At 39.2% G+C, this 15,685-nt stretch overlaps 1 protein-coding gene across 2 annotated transcripts; it reads right to left on the bottom strand.

Moving 5' to 3' along the window:
- Positions 1 to 390: 390 nt before the first annotated feature.
- On the bottom strand, positions 391 to 7,574 carry LOC116266765 (BEL1-like homeodomain protein 1). 2 transcript variants are annotated; one of them, XM_031648098.2, is made up of 5 exons: positions 7,406 to 7,574; positions 5,814 to 6,926; positions 4,198 to 4,574; positions 2,106 to 2,166; positions 391 to 1,566 (listed from the first exon to the last, which is right to left on the bottom strand). In XM_031648098.2, exons 2-5 carry the CDS (start codon positions 6,681 to 6,683, stop codon positions 730 to 732), a joined length of 2,145 nt encoding a protein of 714 aa, XP_031503958.1. In that variant the 5' UTR covers positions 6,684 to 6,926; positions 7,406 to 7,574; the 3' UTR covers positions 391 to 729. The 2 variants fall into 2 exon arrangements, with proteins under 2 accessions (XP_031503958.1, XP_031503957.1); XM_031648097.2 differs by lacking the exon at positions 7,406 to 7,574 and having other exon boundaries at positions 5,814 to 7,368.
- Positions 7,575 to 15,685: the final 8,111 nt, after the last annotated feature.

A 15,685-nucleotide genomic window follows, 5' to 3' on the forward strand; every position in this document is an offset into this window, starting at 1 on the left:
GCACTCTTTACAGATTTTCATATTTGAAGGGGCACTCATACACATAACAGAGCATATGTTTAAAAATATTAATTTGAAATTAAAGAAACCTTGAGAGGCTGGCCAGCCCATATGTAGCTCCGCCTTTGTCAGACAGCGATGTATATACACCACAATCCATTCAGTAACATGTTCCTACCATCAATATAGTTTTGCTTTCTTGGTCCATCAGCTATCGAAATTTATAAACAAGTTATAATCGGGCCAAATACTTCGCACAAATTATAAACAAGACCAATAAAAAAAAAAATCGTTATTCGTGACAACCAAAATATGAACAACTTAAACAACCCCATGACCACACTGCAAGATCAAAACTACGAACCCCATGTCAGAATTCCTGAATCACCATACATTAATATACTGATGTTCATTTATTTCCTTATGAATAACAATATTTGCACTAATTCGTGGAGAGCTACCTGCAATGAGGACAAAATAAATATACAGCCCTTCATGATACTATAACCTATACGTATCGTTTCCGCTACTTCCACTTTTTCCTCTCTTTTGCTTTTTATTAGGCCACTAGTATTTTTTCCCTTAGGAGAGAAATGAGAGGAAGGTATACATATATATTTAATATAGCTTACATTTACTATGCATATTTGCTGATTCTGCTAAGCTAGCTAGCTTACTGTTACAGATATAGACTTCCAGGAAGACAGCAACCAATGTTGATTTCTGTGATCAGGTGACAAAATCTGGCAACAACTGAGCAGCAAAACGCTTCCTGGTTTGGATGTTGATATTATCATAGGCATTGGCTGGGTGAGCCGCAGCAGCAGTAGAGTTCAAGCTGCAGAAGTCATCAGAAGGCTCACTACTTAGCTCATGCCTCCTCCCCAATGCCATGCTTTGACTAGAAAGATAGGCTGCTGCTTGTGGCCCAGATAATGAGAGCGAGTCACAGTGAGGAAGGCCTAGAGTGAGAGACACCCCATTTGTCGTGATTCTAGGCGCGAAATTCTCGTGACTGAATCTACCAATGTCACCGAGCTGGTATGAGCCAAAGCTGCTTCCCTGGTCCGCGGCAGCTGCGGCCGCGGCGGCAGCAAGAGCGTAGCCATCTCGACTTTGCCGCCGGAAACCACCGATGGTCGTACCGTCGGCCTTGATGTCCATGTTCGCATTTATGGATGGAAGGGGGTTCAAGTCTTGGAAGCCATTGCCTGCCATCCTTTTGGAGGTGGCCTGCTTGAGCTCGATGTCAAGGAGGATCTGTGCGTCCGGTGAAGAAGCAGAGGCGAGCAGGCTGCACCCTGCAGCGGAGACGCATGGTGGTGAGGATCTCGTCTGACCAGTGCTGATCGTGTCCAAGCACTTGCTGTTCGCCATGTCTACTGCAGGTGGCGGGCTGTCCATGCTTGTGGATTTCATGGGTGCGGACTCCTCGTTGGTTTCACTCTTGCTGATTTTCTCCTCCGACGTATTCTCCTTCTCGTGTTCTTTGATTTCTTCCATGTACATTTCTTCAACCATTGGCTTCCAAAGCCTAACACGTGCATTGATGAACCAGTTTGAGACCTGCATGCGACAGGAGACAATGAAAATATTCTTGTGGTCATCATCATCATCATCATTATATATATATAGTAATGACTTTACTACGTATATAATAGTAAGAAACTAACATCTAAACATCATTTAAGGCGGCATCCAACAGTAATGACTCTCCTACGTATATAATAGTAAGAAAGGGGCAGAGCTTTTTTTTTTTTTTTTTTCATGAAGCACTACATATATAGTTAACAAACTTTTAATTGATCATGCGGCAGTGACTTGAACCTCCTGGGACTATCTCATATAACTGAACTTAAGTTCACTTAAGTTTCAACACTAAATTAAACTATCAAACAGTGGGCTTTGTAGGGCATACCTCTGCCCCTGCATCTAAAGCTTCTTTAACCATCAGTTAGAGGATTAATGACAACCCTTGTGCCAACAAATTTGAGACTGACCCATAACAAACATCAAAAGACAGGAAAAGCTAAATACTTATATATACGAGAGAGAGAGAGAGAGAGAGAGAGAGAGAGAGAGAGAGAGAGAGAGAGAGAGAGTACCTGACTTCTTGTTAAGCCTGTTTGCTTGGCAAGCATGTGCTTATCTGCATCTTTTGGATACCTGCATACCAGGCACAAGAAGTTAAATAAAATGAAAAAAAGATAGAGAGGGAAAGAAAAGAAGAACAAAAGAATGAGAGCTATTCGTAAATTTTAAGTAATATTTAAGAGTTTCACCTGTCAGAAGAAATTTTAATTAGTAATTACTAAGCAAGAAATAATAAGATCTAACTGCTGCATACGGAAAAGAACAAGTAGGAAATGCTTCACTCAAACAAGCGTATCTTAGAAATCAAGTCTCGTGCAAAGCAATAATGCTGCAAGTCTTCCTAGCTCATAATTTGTTTGCCCTGATAAGGACCGTCTGATCCATTGTGGATGGAATGAGAGAAAAGAAAGAAAAAATGTGTGAAATAATACCATATGATTAAAATAACCGTCACATTTTTCTCAATTGTCTATTATGATAGATAAAATAGTCCTCATAAGTAAGTTGGTGACTTTGGCAAATTATATATATATATATATATATATATATATATATATATATATATATATATATATATATATATATATATATATATATATATATATATATATATATATATATATATATATATATATATCTTCAAGAACTTGATCTTCTAATGCCCAACCGACTTTTGGCTTGAGTTGGGCAGTACTCTTTCACAAATCCAATGACAAGGTAGTACAAAGATTGTCTAAACTTAGTGAGATTGAAGAAATTGATCACTGAAATTTTATATGTGAATTGCATCTTATAGGCGTTCAAAAATAGTCAAGAACCTTATATTTATGTGCTCATAAGATGACACAGTTTTCTTATTCTTGCACTTTTGGACATTCTCTTTCTTTATTTAATCTTGACTTTTGAACATTTAAAAGGGAGTAAGATTGACTCACATGTCTATATGTAAGATTGGTAGAAAATAAGAAGCTATGTCCACATAAATTCTAACTTCTATGAAACATGGCATCGGCTAATAGATGATGTCTCATCGCAATCTGACTTCTATATATAAGACATACTATTTGTCATTTAATGAGCAATCATAAAATTCTTTGAATACGTATCCTAAGTAAATATTGTGCACCCGTTCATCTCAACTGATTTTTTAATTTACAAGTTGCCAAATGTAAAGTTGTCTTTGCAATGTTAGTTTCCGTCAAGATTTCCTCCCCACAAAGAAAACTTGTACATAGCTTCCTGTGAATCGACTTCATATTTATTTAATACACCAAATCAGGTTCTGACCATTTGCACATATTATATGTATAGATATAACTTTTCTAGAAAGACCAAGGTCGATAGAACCTGCATGTTTGATCATATGCCGCCGAAACAGTACAAGTACATTAAAAAGCTTATATCTGATCATGGATAATTAAAATTTTATACAAAAATCATGTTTGTAATTTGTACATTCATATCAATCCAAAAGCATATTCTGTTCTAGAAAGAAAAGAACATGATAAATTAATAAATAATTACTTCAAATCACAAATAATGTCAACTAAGCCCCTTATAAGACCTACAAACTGATCACCCTCTCTCTCCCCCCCCAAGTTCGTAAAGTCTACAATAACAAATGATATATAATAAGGGAATCTTCTCTTATTTCACAAATATTTCATGCTATTATAAGGCCTACATGTTTGATTCACTATATAAATTTATCTCATTTGAGCATTGGATGACCATATTATGAATATTAAACATACCATGAGAGACATCAGAAATAAATGGCCCACGGTGCAGTAGAATTGTATATATATATTTTTTCTGTGAAATTATCATCCAAAGCATGGCAGTAGAACAAGTTAAAAAATTTGTGCATGTTCTAAATCAGTAGACAATCACTTCATGTTTTTGTTGTATAAAACGGACTTTTTCTTTACGGAAAAGACGGGTTTTCTGTGACGATGCTGATATTTCGCAGTTTGTATGAATTCAGGGGATGACATTAGAAATTCAGAAAATGTTAGACCCGTTTTTGAAATACTTGAAAAAGTTGCACCTAAATTAATTATGGGAAATTAGAGAGAGAGAGAGAGAGAAAAGAATGCTCACGGGTGGAGGAAGTGCTCAAAGAGCCACGCTCTCAGGACGGAGACGGACCTCTCCGGCAGACCCCTCTGCGGCCTCCATGCGTTGTGCTGCATCATGCCCAGCTGCTGAAGCGCCCTCTGCTGCCGGAGCTGCTGATCCACGTACTTGAGCCTCGAGCCCTCAGCCTTGCCGCCGGCCAAGCAGTCGTCTTCCCCGAGGCTTTTGCTGGTCATCTTGATCTGTCCGGCGATGGCATCTCTCAAGCACCTGAACTGCTTCGAGATCGTCTGCAGCGCAAGGGCAGTATATGTCTTCGCAGCCCCAGCTCCAGCTACCGCCTCAAAGGAAGAAACTACCATCTGCATCTGATGGTGGTACTGTCTGTATCTTTGATCCACCTAAAAGAAATTATTGATCAAGGATTCAAGATCAGATCATGGTTGCTAAAAACCTAACCAGTTAATAGAAATTCGAAAGCCTTCAAGCAATGGGAATCTCGAATTGAGCTCATTTCTGTAAAAATTGGTTAGAAAATAAAGAGTCTGATCAAAGTGGGATCTGTGGCATCATACCATAATGCTCTGTAATCGTAAGTTAGAGGGCAAGTTTATCTATAAGGCATTATTTTGGAGGAATATTGGGCAATATCTGTTGTGGTTCTTTAAAATAGTGAAAAATCCCTTACTTCCATTGTTATCTTCCATGTGAACGACAATATGGGACTCATTTTTCCAACCAGAGGACGTAGAAAAATCGTCATAATTGATCTCCTGTACCATGAAAATACGAGAAAAAGAAGATTACTTTTCTTTGGCAGTTTTATATTTGGTGAGTATCAGACAAATATTTATTTAAGAGAGAAGGAATAGTAATATTCAGGACATTTGAAAACAGAGTACTGCATTGCAGTTTCAGTCCTTTAGATTCTAGCTCTCTCTGTCTTTTTTCTTACGGAAAACAGACATTTTCAGACTCATTTCGATCTGCCATTCTGGAGGAAAAGGACCCACTTGAGGGGAGTAAAAAGCATGACGAATTTCACTTGTTACTGTTCCCCTGCCTCTCTATTGTTGACATCAGAAAATAAAGCTCCTGCATGTAGCAGAATTATCAAATCTTCTTGGCAAACCACTGTGTTCTTCCAGCCATGAACTGGTAATCCTTTTCCAATCAAATTTTGTATTTAAATCATTTTGGAATAGCAGCAAAGAAGAGGAGAAACTCATTGCCGATTAGTCCTCCGTAAAAACTGGTATCGTGTATTAGTTTCAGTCCAACTTTACTGCTGCTGCGCTACATTTATTTTCTTTTGTTTCAGATCAACCAGAAGGTTTGCTTCTTTTTTAGAATATCTTATGATTTGAACCACCCAATTCTCAATTTCATCTCATCAAAATGAAAAAACAATTAATACGATTGAAAAATGCCCATTAATTGCCAAATCAGTCTTCTCTTCTCAAAATTCTGCAACTCACAAGAAAAGAAAAGAGAAACCAAGCACAAAATCCGCCGTTTCGATTTCCCTTTTTCCTTTGTAAAAGGAAAAGTTTGTAGTAAAGGCAAATCCTTTTTTAAGTAAATGAATAAATAAATAACAGAGAAAGAAGGGGGAGAAGGATGAGCTCCAGAGCCCCTACCTCTTCCAGCATGCCAACTAGCTTAGCCTTCTTCATCTGAAGTTCCTGCCTTTCTGCTGCAGTTAATTCGCTCCCTCTCTTGCCGCCGGCGTCCTCTGGTTCTGCCGCCGGCGGATCCTTCTTTGTCTTCCCCTCCTTGGAAGGTGATTTTTCCGTCCGGTCGCCCTTCAAACGCCTCCCCACATTCACCACCTCATCCAGCAATTCTTGCGCTGCCTTCAGATATTTGGATCCCAAGAGAACGCTCTGCAACCCGCCTTCCCACTTCACCCTCCTCTCCTCGCCTCCCCCTTCTTCACCACCAACTCCTCCTCCAGCCGCCGTCGGCGGCACCATCCCCCCTGCCGCCTCCACATCAGACTGGAAGGAATTAGACGCCGCCATGAATTGCACCGGTGACGACGATAGGCTCAGGGACAGCCCGCCTTGCTGCTCCCTTTGCAGCCCCAGTTGGGGAGGGATCTCGCCCATCGTTTGGTGGCCGGAGTTGCTCCCCATCGCCGGAATATGAAATTGATTCGCGGAGGAAGCGGCGGCAGTCGGACTGGCATCTCCAATCGACTGGACGAACGACAATTCGCCGGCGTTGTTCCTCCATAGGTTATGCTGCCTGAGATTGGAAGCCAAGAAGGCTGAATTCACCTCACTCGGCTGGTTGCCCATGAACGCCTGAGCTGCCGGAGGAAGCGGGATGCCGATGAACTGCTGGTGGTTTCCCGGCAACGAATTTCCGGCGTGCTGATTAACCAAAACTACGTTTCCCTGTGTGGTCGGCTCGGGAAATCCAACATATCCTGGGTTCATCAGGTAGAGTGTCTGCATGCTGTCCGATTGAATCTCTGCGCCATTGCCAGAGAAGTAAGTAGCCATGATTTCCGAAATTGACAGAACGAGAGCCCTAGTTTTCAATTACAAGATCAATCATCTTCTGATCGATAATGAAAGAACGAACTCCGTCCGGCCGTTGCTGACGCCGTATTCCTTTCCCTGGTACCCATGTCGATGAAAGGGATAGTTGGTAGTTCCAGAACTTGAAGTACCATGTATCAGAGCCATCTGATCATGTGAAATCATGACAAGGCCAAGGTCCCATCACGACCGCTCTGCTCTCACCTGAAAGGCGTGGAAGAAAGGTTACAACTACAGTGTGGCAAGGGAGAAGTCGGAAGATAATGGCTGGACAAGTCTCCTTTTTCCCTTCTTCTTCCCTTTTTTTCTCTTGTAATTTCCAGTTGCAGGTTACTGAGTTATAGCGACTCCCACATAGAAGATAATGTGAAATTATGAGAAAATATACAGATCTTTACTGACAAGCATAAGAAAGTATGTCAGAGGCATTCTTACTGGCAGAATAAAAAGAGCAAGGCGAAGAATAAAGAGAGCAAGGCGAAGAGCTGATCATTTAAGAAGGTTTTCTATTATATAAAACAAAAAAGAAAAGAATATAATATAATATATTAATTTTTCATGAATCACAGAGATGGTGTTTGTCAAATCTGATCCGGTTTGGTCTTTTTGCATTGACAGAAGACCATGATGATGAAAATGATGATGAAAGAGAGAGAGAGGCGATCAAGAATTCAAGATCCAACCTGTTGAATTTATGAGTTAACCTTCTCCTCGACCCTCTTCCCTCATGATTAGAAGCAGACACGTCTCTCGATGATAGAGTTGATCAATCAACAAAAGAAATGAGAAGAAGTGCAGAAAAAAAAAATAAAGGGAGGAAGGAAGCGACAGGTTGAAAATGGAACATAAAAAGGCTCAGCTTTTTGTGTCAGAAGGGTCTCAAAAAGGACGAGGAAACGTCTATTTCTAGAGAAGAATTAGGTGGGATTTTAAAAAAATAAGAAAATCCCAAATCCTGATTGCCATCCAAATCATAGTTTTCAGTTTATATTTTATACTTTAATATATCCGTATTTCCCATTCACTGTTTTCTGGTAGGATGAATTGAAGTTCAAGCAATACCTGTAACCACCACCAGAATGCCAAACATATTTAGTAGTTGAGGAATTAATAAAACTTATAAAGTAAGGAGACTAATATATATATATAATATAATATAATATAATACATGGTAATCTAGCTCTTTCAATTTTTGTGTTTTCTTCAAGTGACAACAGAATCCAAGATCAAAGGACAACACGACTTTGTAATGCCTCAAAGTCTGTACTCTGCTTCCTCCGACTTTTCCCTAAATTTATCTTTTCCTCGCTACTTTGTTTTCACGTGAAAGCGACCAACAATGTATGACCATGGAGATCATATCGTACTCACTGCTGGATCGCCAAATATACATAAGTTTCAATAGGATATGTTAAAGAACTATACACAGTGGAAGGTGCCGTAATTTTTTACTCAAGTTTACGAATTCAAGACCATACACACCCACACACAAAAGCACCTATCTAGCGCTTTCTCTTTCTCTTTCTCTCTCGTTTTTTTTCTTCTTTTGTTTTTTCCTTCACCTGACTGTTTCCTGGGGTCATGTTTGAAGGCCGTGACTCATTTCAACTTGATGATGTATTTGGGAGGAGCGCAACAACAGTCTTCAGGGACACATTCTCTTTGTCAGATTCTGTGGCTCGTCTTGTGTAAGGGGATGTCCAGTTTGCCATTCGGCTGAAGCGCCGCTGTCCGTCTGCAGCTGGGTGACTGTGCCGCTCCGTCTTTCCTCTCTCTCTTATTTTTCTATGCATTGTATTGTATATTTCTTCTTCCTGCTTCTGTTTTTGCAGTTTGTTTTTTGCGCATTATTTTTGTAACTAGGGGACCTCTTGTCCCCAAATTTTGTTATATATTCTCATTTTATCGACTCTCTCTCTCTTTCTTTCTCTCTCTCTCTCTCTCTCTCTATATATATATATATATATATATATATATATATATATATAAGAGAATTTTTTCAAACACAACTGGCCCCCTCTCCCACACATACAGACTCTCTCTCTCTCTCTTGTGGTGGGACAAACAGATGTGGGTGGTGTCTAGAAAGAGCAAGTGGGCACGGTCGGATAAATTCTCTAATTTGTCTTTTCAGTTTTTGTTTCCATTCAAAATTTTATTCCTCAATGCGTTTTTATCCATGGTAGAAAAGAGAGAGAGAGAGAACAAAAATTCACAAATTATTTTTCTTCTTAATTATCTCTTGCTGCGGATGATAAAAACATCTCATAAATGTATGAAGTTTCTATTATTAGATAACTATGAGAGAAAGAAAGAACATTTAACATTTTCTACAATTTGATGATAGGTAGATTCTTACGAGCCCACACCCCTTTTACATTATAATATTCGTATAACACATTTATATTTTCAAAACGGGCAAAAAATTCCTGACCGTGGCACCCACGAATAAATTCTCTCTTTCTCTTCTCTTTTTTCCCCGAGAGGGGAAGAGAGGTCCCACAATATATATTAGAAATGTATTAATAAATGTGAGTGCTGTGCGCGCCCTCCGGCTTTCCCATAGCTTTCTAGAAACGCAATTTTGCTACGTAACTAGTTTATCATCTTGGTCCCTACCAAAACCCCTTACCGTTTAACCCTATAATCCTACCTAGTTTTATTGTCATGTCCATTTTTGCTATCAATTATGTGGAGAGGGACAGTCTCCGAAGCTTTTGAACCACACAACACAACTTGATTGTCCTTTATCGCGACCTCTGACAGGGTTTAAGCATCCCACACCAAATGCAGACTCCTAGTTTAGCGGATCTCAATCTGTCATATAACAGTTTTCATTTAAACCAAAAAAAAAATAGAAACAAGAACAACCAACCACTTAACCTACCCTTTTATAAGCTCTTAAAGATTTTCAACAATCGTTGATATTTGATTTCAATTTCGTATCAACGTGACATATCACATGTGTCAGCACGCGAGCATGTGCACCACTGTGTGGGCCACCACTCCATTGTCTAAAAATCACCATGGAACACACATGATTACTATAGTATGGTTAAGCCAATAATAATCATCCCAAACAAGCTAATTCCTAGCCATTAACATATAATCTATCAACTTCCCTTACTTTTTCTTAACAACCCTCGTGACAGAGACCAAATCTACAATATTTTTAGTAGGGGCTTCATTTTTTGTGGACGGAAAAAAACTCGGGTCCGAACATTTCCACAAAAGCGAAAAATTCTCGCTCATCTGCGAAAGGCAAACACGTTCTAGTTAGGTAGCCGGTTCTCTAGATACCATTTAGAAAATAATAAAAAGTTTGGGCACTGCTCAAGAATTTCTGTAATTCAAGCGGGGCTAAAGTCAATTTGCGATTGATGCCTTTTTCCTATTTTGCTCCTTGACAGCCCATGTGAAAAATATTGCGGTTTGGTGCTTTGTGTCAACGTGGTAATAGCGGAGGGATCGGGATGAGGTGGGGGGGGCGCTCCGGCATCTTTATCTTGTGGGACCCACCGAGAAGGAGATAACGCCACGTGGACTCGCACTAAATGGGGGGGTAGGCCGGGTGGGGCCCGCTCGCTGCATCGTCCAACCAACGCGCCAGCTAAGGCAAAGTGCCTGGCAGGCGGGCATGTTCGGTTTTGGACTTTTTTGTTCACGATCCAACGGTCCAAAAACGATATGCTTTACACGTGGTGCCCGATGAGTGGAACTACGTCATCACTGTAAGAACCTCCCTTTCTTTGGCCCATTACTGGTGGGGCCCGCAGATTCGACCTCAGCTCCGCCCCCAACAAATCATGGGGCCCACATCCTTTGGCGTCCAATGGGAACCTGCCGCCTGTGTGTCGGCATCGGGCCTTGTGGGTCCCGCACGGAGCCGCGTAGTCAATACGGCAACCAATGGGAGGAGCGGCTGCCCGGCTGTTCCGGGCAGGGAGGGTCGAACTGGTAGGTGCTGACCGGGCTGCCCGTAACCTCGTATTTGTTACGAGCCGCCGAGTTCGATCGCTCAACACGCAATTGAAAGCAACGAGTCCCTCCTCCTCTCTCTCGTCTGTGTTGAAGATCTTATTGAAAGGAACGTTACAGAAGGTAGCTTATACCGACGATTAATCGAGAAGCCAATTTTTTTATGATAAAAAATAACAGTGATTAGATTTGTTCTTTTAGAAATTTCAATTCTCAAATCAATGAAAAACTTAATATTTTACTTTTTAAAAATGATTACATGAAAGCTATGGTCGAATTTTGTTGGCAAATTAAGTTTTTCCTCTTAGAACTTTTTTGACATCGATTAAAAAAATTTTACTTAATTTTTTAACATTACTAATGGAACCCGTTATTTGGTTATAATTAACAATACGAATTAATAAGTGCGCATGGTCAGATCCTATAGGTGCGTATTTTAACGATGTTGAAAAGTTAATTCATTTTTTTAACTGATATTATCCTTGAAATTTCGATCTATGGAGAATTCATGGCCAAGGGAACAAGAACAACATAGAGTTAAAATGAACTTACTGTTTCCTTTATCTATTTGGCGTAAACATTTCGGATCCTTTTGGACTTTTTTCCATGAAGAGGAAGCTAGAAGATACTATGGGAAAGTACTTGGTGTGTAAGAATGGAAGGACATCACTAGTATCTTGAAGACTTGAACCATATACACGATATCTTGTTTTCTATGATATATATATATATATATATATATATATGGCACACACACAGATAACTTGTTATAAATTAATGGATATATAGCACGGATATTCTTCACCATCCAATTGATCTAATTAATGAATCTGAATTGTCTGCCAAAATACTCTATTTCTTTAGGGTGAAGCACCAAAAAATAAGTAAAATAAACAGTAATCTTGTGAGAGAAGACATGAGGGGAAGGAGGTTCCCTGAAAATGCCAAAACCTCCTTTCTGGAGTGAAGGGCTGCTTTACGACTTATGTGGGGAGTGGAGCACCCATCAACTACAGTATCATGCATCCACCGTTTGCAGTTCAGAGGAGTAGCACCTATAAAAATTGAACGACCAAACATTTACTGGCCTATCAGTGTGACCAGCTATACTATACACCTTAAAAAGTTGATATGATCTTAGAATATGGAAGGATTTGGATTGCCCCAGAAGATTGAACATCTTGACTGGGTCGGACAAGGACAGACTTCAGGAGATGGACCTTGGTTTGTTTATTTCATGAGAGGATAATGATGTACATTGAAGTGGGAGACACATGGGACCAACATAGAGGGAGTGGTTTTAGCTGATTTAGTCCCACTCGCGTTTGAAATTAAGGCATATATGGGGAGAGCAACGAAGTGGAATCTCACTGTGATGTGTGCTTGGGCTCGGCATAGAAATTGGTCTACCTTTTCAAATTTCAGATAGGAACAAGTAACAAACATGTACGGAAGGATCAAATGATATAGTAATCGAGTTACTGTATTGAAGCAGTATTTTACTAGGGATGCCGATGGATTAGATTTGAATCAGACAATGCTCTTCATGGTATCCGCCTTTTCAGATATTCATATATTCAAATTTCAAACTCGAAAAAAGAAAGGTCCTCTTTGAATCTGAATCTGATTTAAATATGATTGTTACATTCATATCCAAATTTAATATTTTGAATCAAATTTGACTGATTTTCAAAATGTAAGAGCATTTGATATTGGATATTTATCTAAAACTAAATCCGCTCAAATATTTATGTATATCTGAATCTGATCAGATGTCATTTCTTAAATCCAAATCTGATCTGATATCTTAGTCAGATATTAATTTTTTTTTTCATATCTGATTTTTTTTCGCTAGGGTTCGGTTAGATATCCAAACCAAATTGGATATATTGACTTCCCCCAGTGCTCTCTCACTTCCTTTCTCTTTCTTACATGCACATACACATATGCATGCATGCACACGACTGCACACCTATTAGTCACAATCTTAATTTCTAGATACGCCCCATGTAGACTAGCGGTGTAACCACATTGTGACTGGTGTGGGCATATATATATATATATATATATATGCCCCACCAGATTTGACTATTTTTAAACAAGTGCCCCTCCAACATATTTGTCTGCCTCCACTACTGATATAGACATGTGCTAAACTTGTGCCAAGGAAGTAGCTTTTATTCAAACTTAGCGAGTGATTATCATATTCTTTGTGCTGCAGGCTATATAAGTATATATACACACAAATATATTATATATATGTTATAGGTTTTGTCATTCACATAAAGAAATTCAATGGCTTAATTTGCATTACATATCGATAGTGAAAAACTTAAACTTGTTTTGCTAAGTTAAATCGAGCTGCACATGCTTCTTACAGAAAACAAGTTCTAAAATATACCAGGAAAATCAATGTGGACTGCAAAGAAATTATGGGCTATGCTTTACTTTTTTGGAGATAGATACACTCCTGCCTGTGTACGCATGCGCATGTCATGCATTATTAAAAATACATGGGAATTTTAGCATAAGTTGTTTTAATAAAATAATTTACCTCCTAAGCCCAACGTGCGTACGCAATTCTGATGATCTGTCTATCTCATGCAAGTTATTGAGATGCAATTGTTTACATTAATTGTCACCCAACAATTGTTTAATTCTTGTTTTGCTTTGTCTGATGTTTTCCATTAGTACAACTGTTATGTAAGTATACATTAATTATTGAATGATAGCATTAAGAAAATTTTATGATGTAATACAATTGGAATATAATTTATTTTGTTCTTCTAGAACTTTAAACAATGGAAATTTCAAGTTTAGGTGCTTTCTAGTTGATGCTGAACAATCGGCACCATTATATAGAGTTTTCATATAAAACAATAATTTGAAGGAGATATTGTTCTTTATAATGAAAAAGATAAATATACAATTTATCCAAGTTTGGGGAAATTTTAAATGTTGTATATTTCGGTAACAGCGTGGTAAGTTAAAGGAAAATAGCATATGTGCATAAATTAGTAAAATCTTTTTCCTAAGGACTTCGCTTTAGACATTTTCTTCTCCCCCCATTTGGACTGGCATGCGTCTAACTTATTCATCTCACTTTAGACTTCAACATGTCACTCTGGAAACCTAGCATCGATTTGATATAAGTTCGGCGGAGGTCAGTTTGCAAGTTAATGCGTTTCAATGATGTAACTCCCTCATATACATTTTTACTAAAGTAAGAAATTTTGGTCCTTTGGATAGTACTCCAATCCATCTTTCCAAAGTAAGGACAATGTTTAGGTTATGCATGGCATCTCTCTCTCTCTCTCTCTCTCTCTCTCTCACATGGTTAGCATGCAACTGGTCGGACAGGAAGGAGTGTTATACGCTTGTCCTCAGTTCGATTCTTGGAGGACACTTTCTACTGGTAGAGCCGGAAATTTTGGTTGGAATGTCATTAATTTAATAACTTCAATCCCTCAGGGGCTCTTATACATACAAACAATTAAAGATTTCAAAACAACAATAGGAAAATAAACATATTTTGTGAGGCTAATGTGACAGAGTTTTGGCCTCCTTCTTGGGTAGCAAGGCGTGTATTAACGACATTCTCGGTTTGATTACAAAGGATATTATCCTGATGGTATTGAGAAGTATTGATTTGGGTTGATGATAGCCGCTTTTGAGGCTAATGTGACTGGGTTTTAACTTCTCTCTCTCTCTCTCTCTATGAATAATGAATATGTGCATGGTACTATTGACACGGATGTGTTTTTGTGTGTGTGTGTGTGTATGCATGCACGATCACGTGCATGATTATGCATGTCATGGCGTGGAAGGGTCTCATCCACCACTTGGGCAATAATGGTCAAGTGCTGTCTTTTATCTTTTAAAGCTCCCCATACGACATGGCCCATTTAGCCTTCTTTTTTTCTGCCTTTTGTGCTTCCACCCCCATCATGTGACCCATATTGCCATCCCCTTTTGCCTTCTTGTGCCAACTCAACTCCCCATTATTGAAAGGGATCGAGCAAATTGTAGAAAAGGCAGTGACATCAAAAGCTGGGGATAACATGAACTCAGCTGAGTTCACTGTATGGATCGCCATCCGTCCTATGGGTCCCCTTCTTTTTGGACCATTAGCTCGTCTCTCGCTTTTATCCAAAATTAATTGAACAAGAAAGAATCCAACTGCTAGTTGAACTGTTAAATTACCAATTTCTCTTCCATCGCGACTAGCTAGCTAGCATTTTGGCTTGCTCATTCTGCTCCTGCTGATCTTCTCCATCTCCTGTTTTTTTGTGGTTTTAGGACCTACTGGCTTATAAGATTTTAAAAAGAGGTTTTACCCACCAACCCCACAAGGATAACCAACCAGAAATGATGTTTTCTGTTAACTTATTTCATGTTAATTTCTAGGTGAGCAAAGGAGACCCACCGTCCGTCTAAATGCCAAAGCCCCCACCCAATTCCTCATCCCTTTAGGGTATAGGACCTACGTTCCGAACCTCTGGGTGCTCCCCCTTCCCTTGCTTCAACTTGTGGATCAGTAGCTACCCTTTTGCAGCACAGAGGGTTGATGCCACAAAAATTGGAAACCATCTTTTGATTTTTGGAGAATTATGCAAGTAAAATGTAGATGAATACTGTGAATGTCTCCCAAAGATTGAGACGCATTTATTATTAGGACATATTTATGGAACACTTTATTTTAACAAACATAGCATTATGATTACCATATGCCCTGATAGGATGCATACGTGTTCACGGGCACACATAACTTTACTATTACCAAATGCCATTGTAGGACACATAGGTGTTCATGCAAGGAGCCATAAATTTGGCCAAGGGGGCACTCACTAAAAATCTTAAGACACGATGAAATAATTGAAGGGCACTAGACAAATAATTCAGGGGCAGAGACTAAACAAATTGTTGGAAGCTACCAATGTAAAAATAATTAAATTTTGTGAGACTGTGTGGGCAACTGCCTATAT

This window comes from Nymphaea colorata, chromosome 13 (assembly GCF_008831285.2).
Source record: "Nymphaea colorata isolate Beijing-Zhang1983 chromosome 13, ASM883128v2, whole genome shotgun sequence".
Classification (NCBI taxonomy): Eukaryota; Viridiplantae; Streptophyta; class Magnoliopsida; order Nymphaeales; family Nymphaeaceae; genus Nymphaea; species Nymphaea colorata.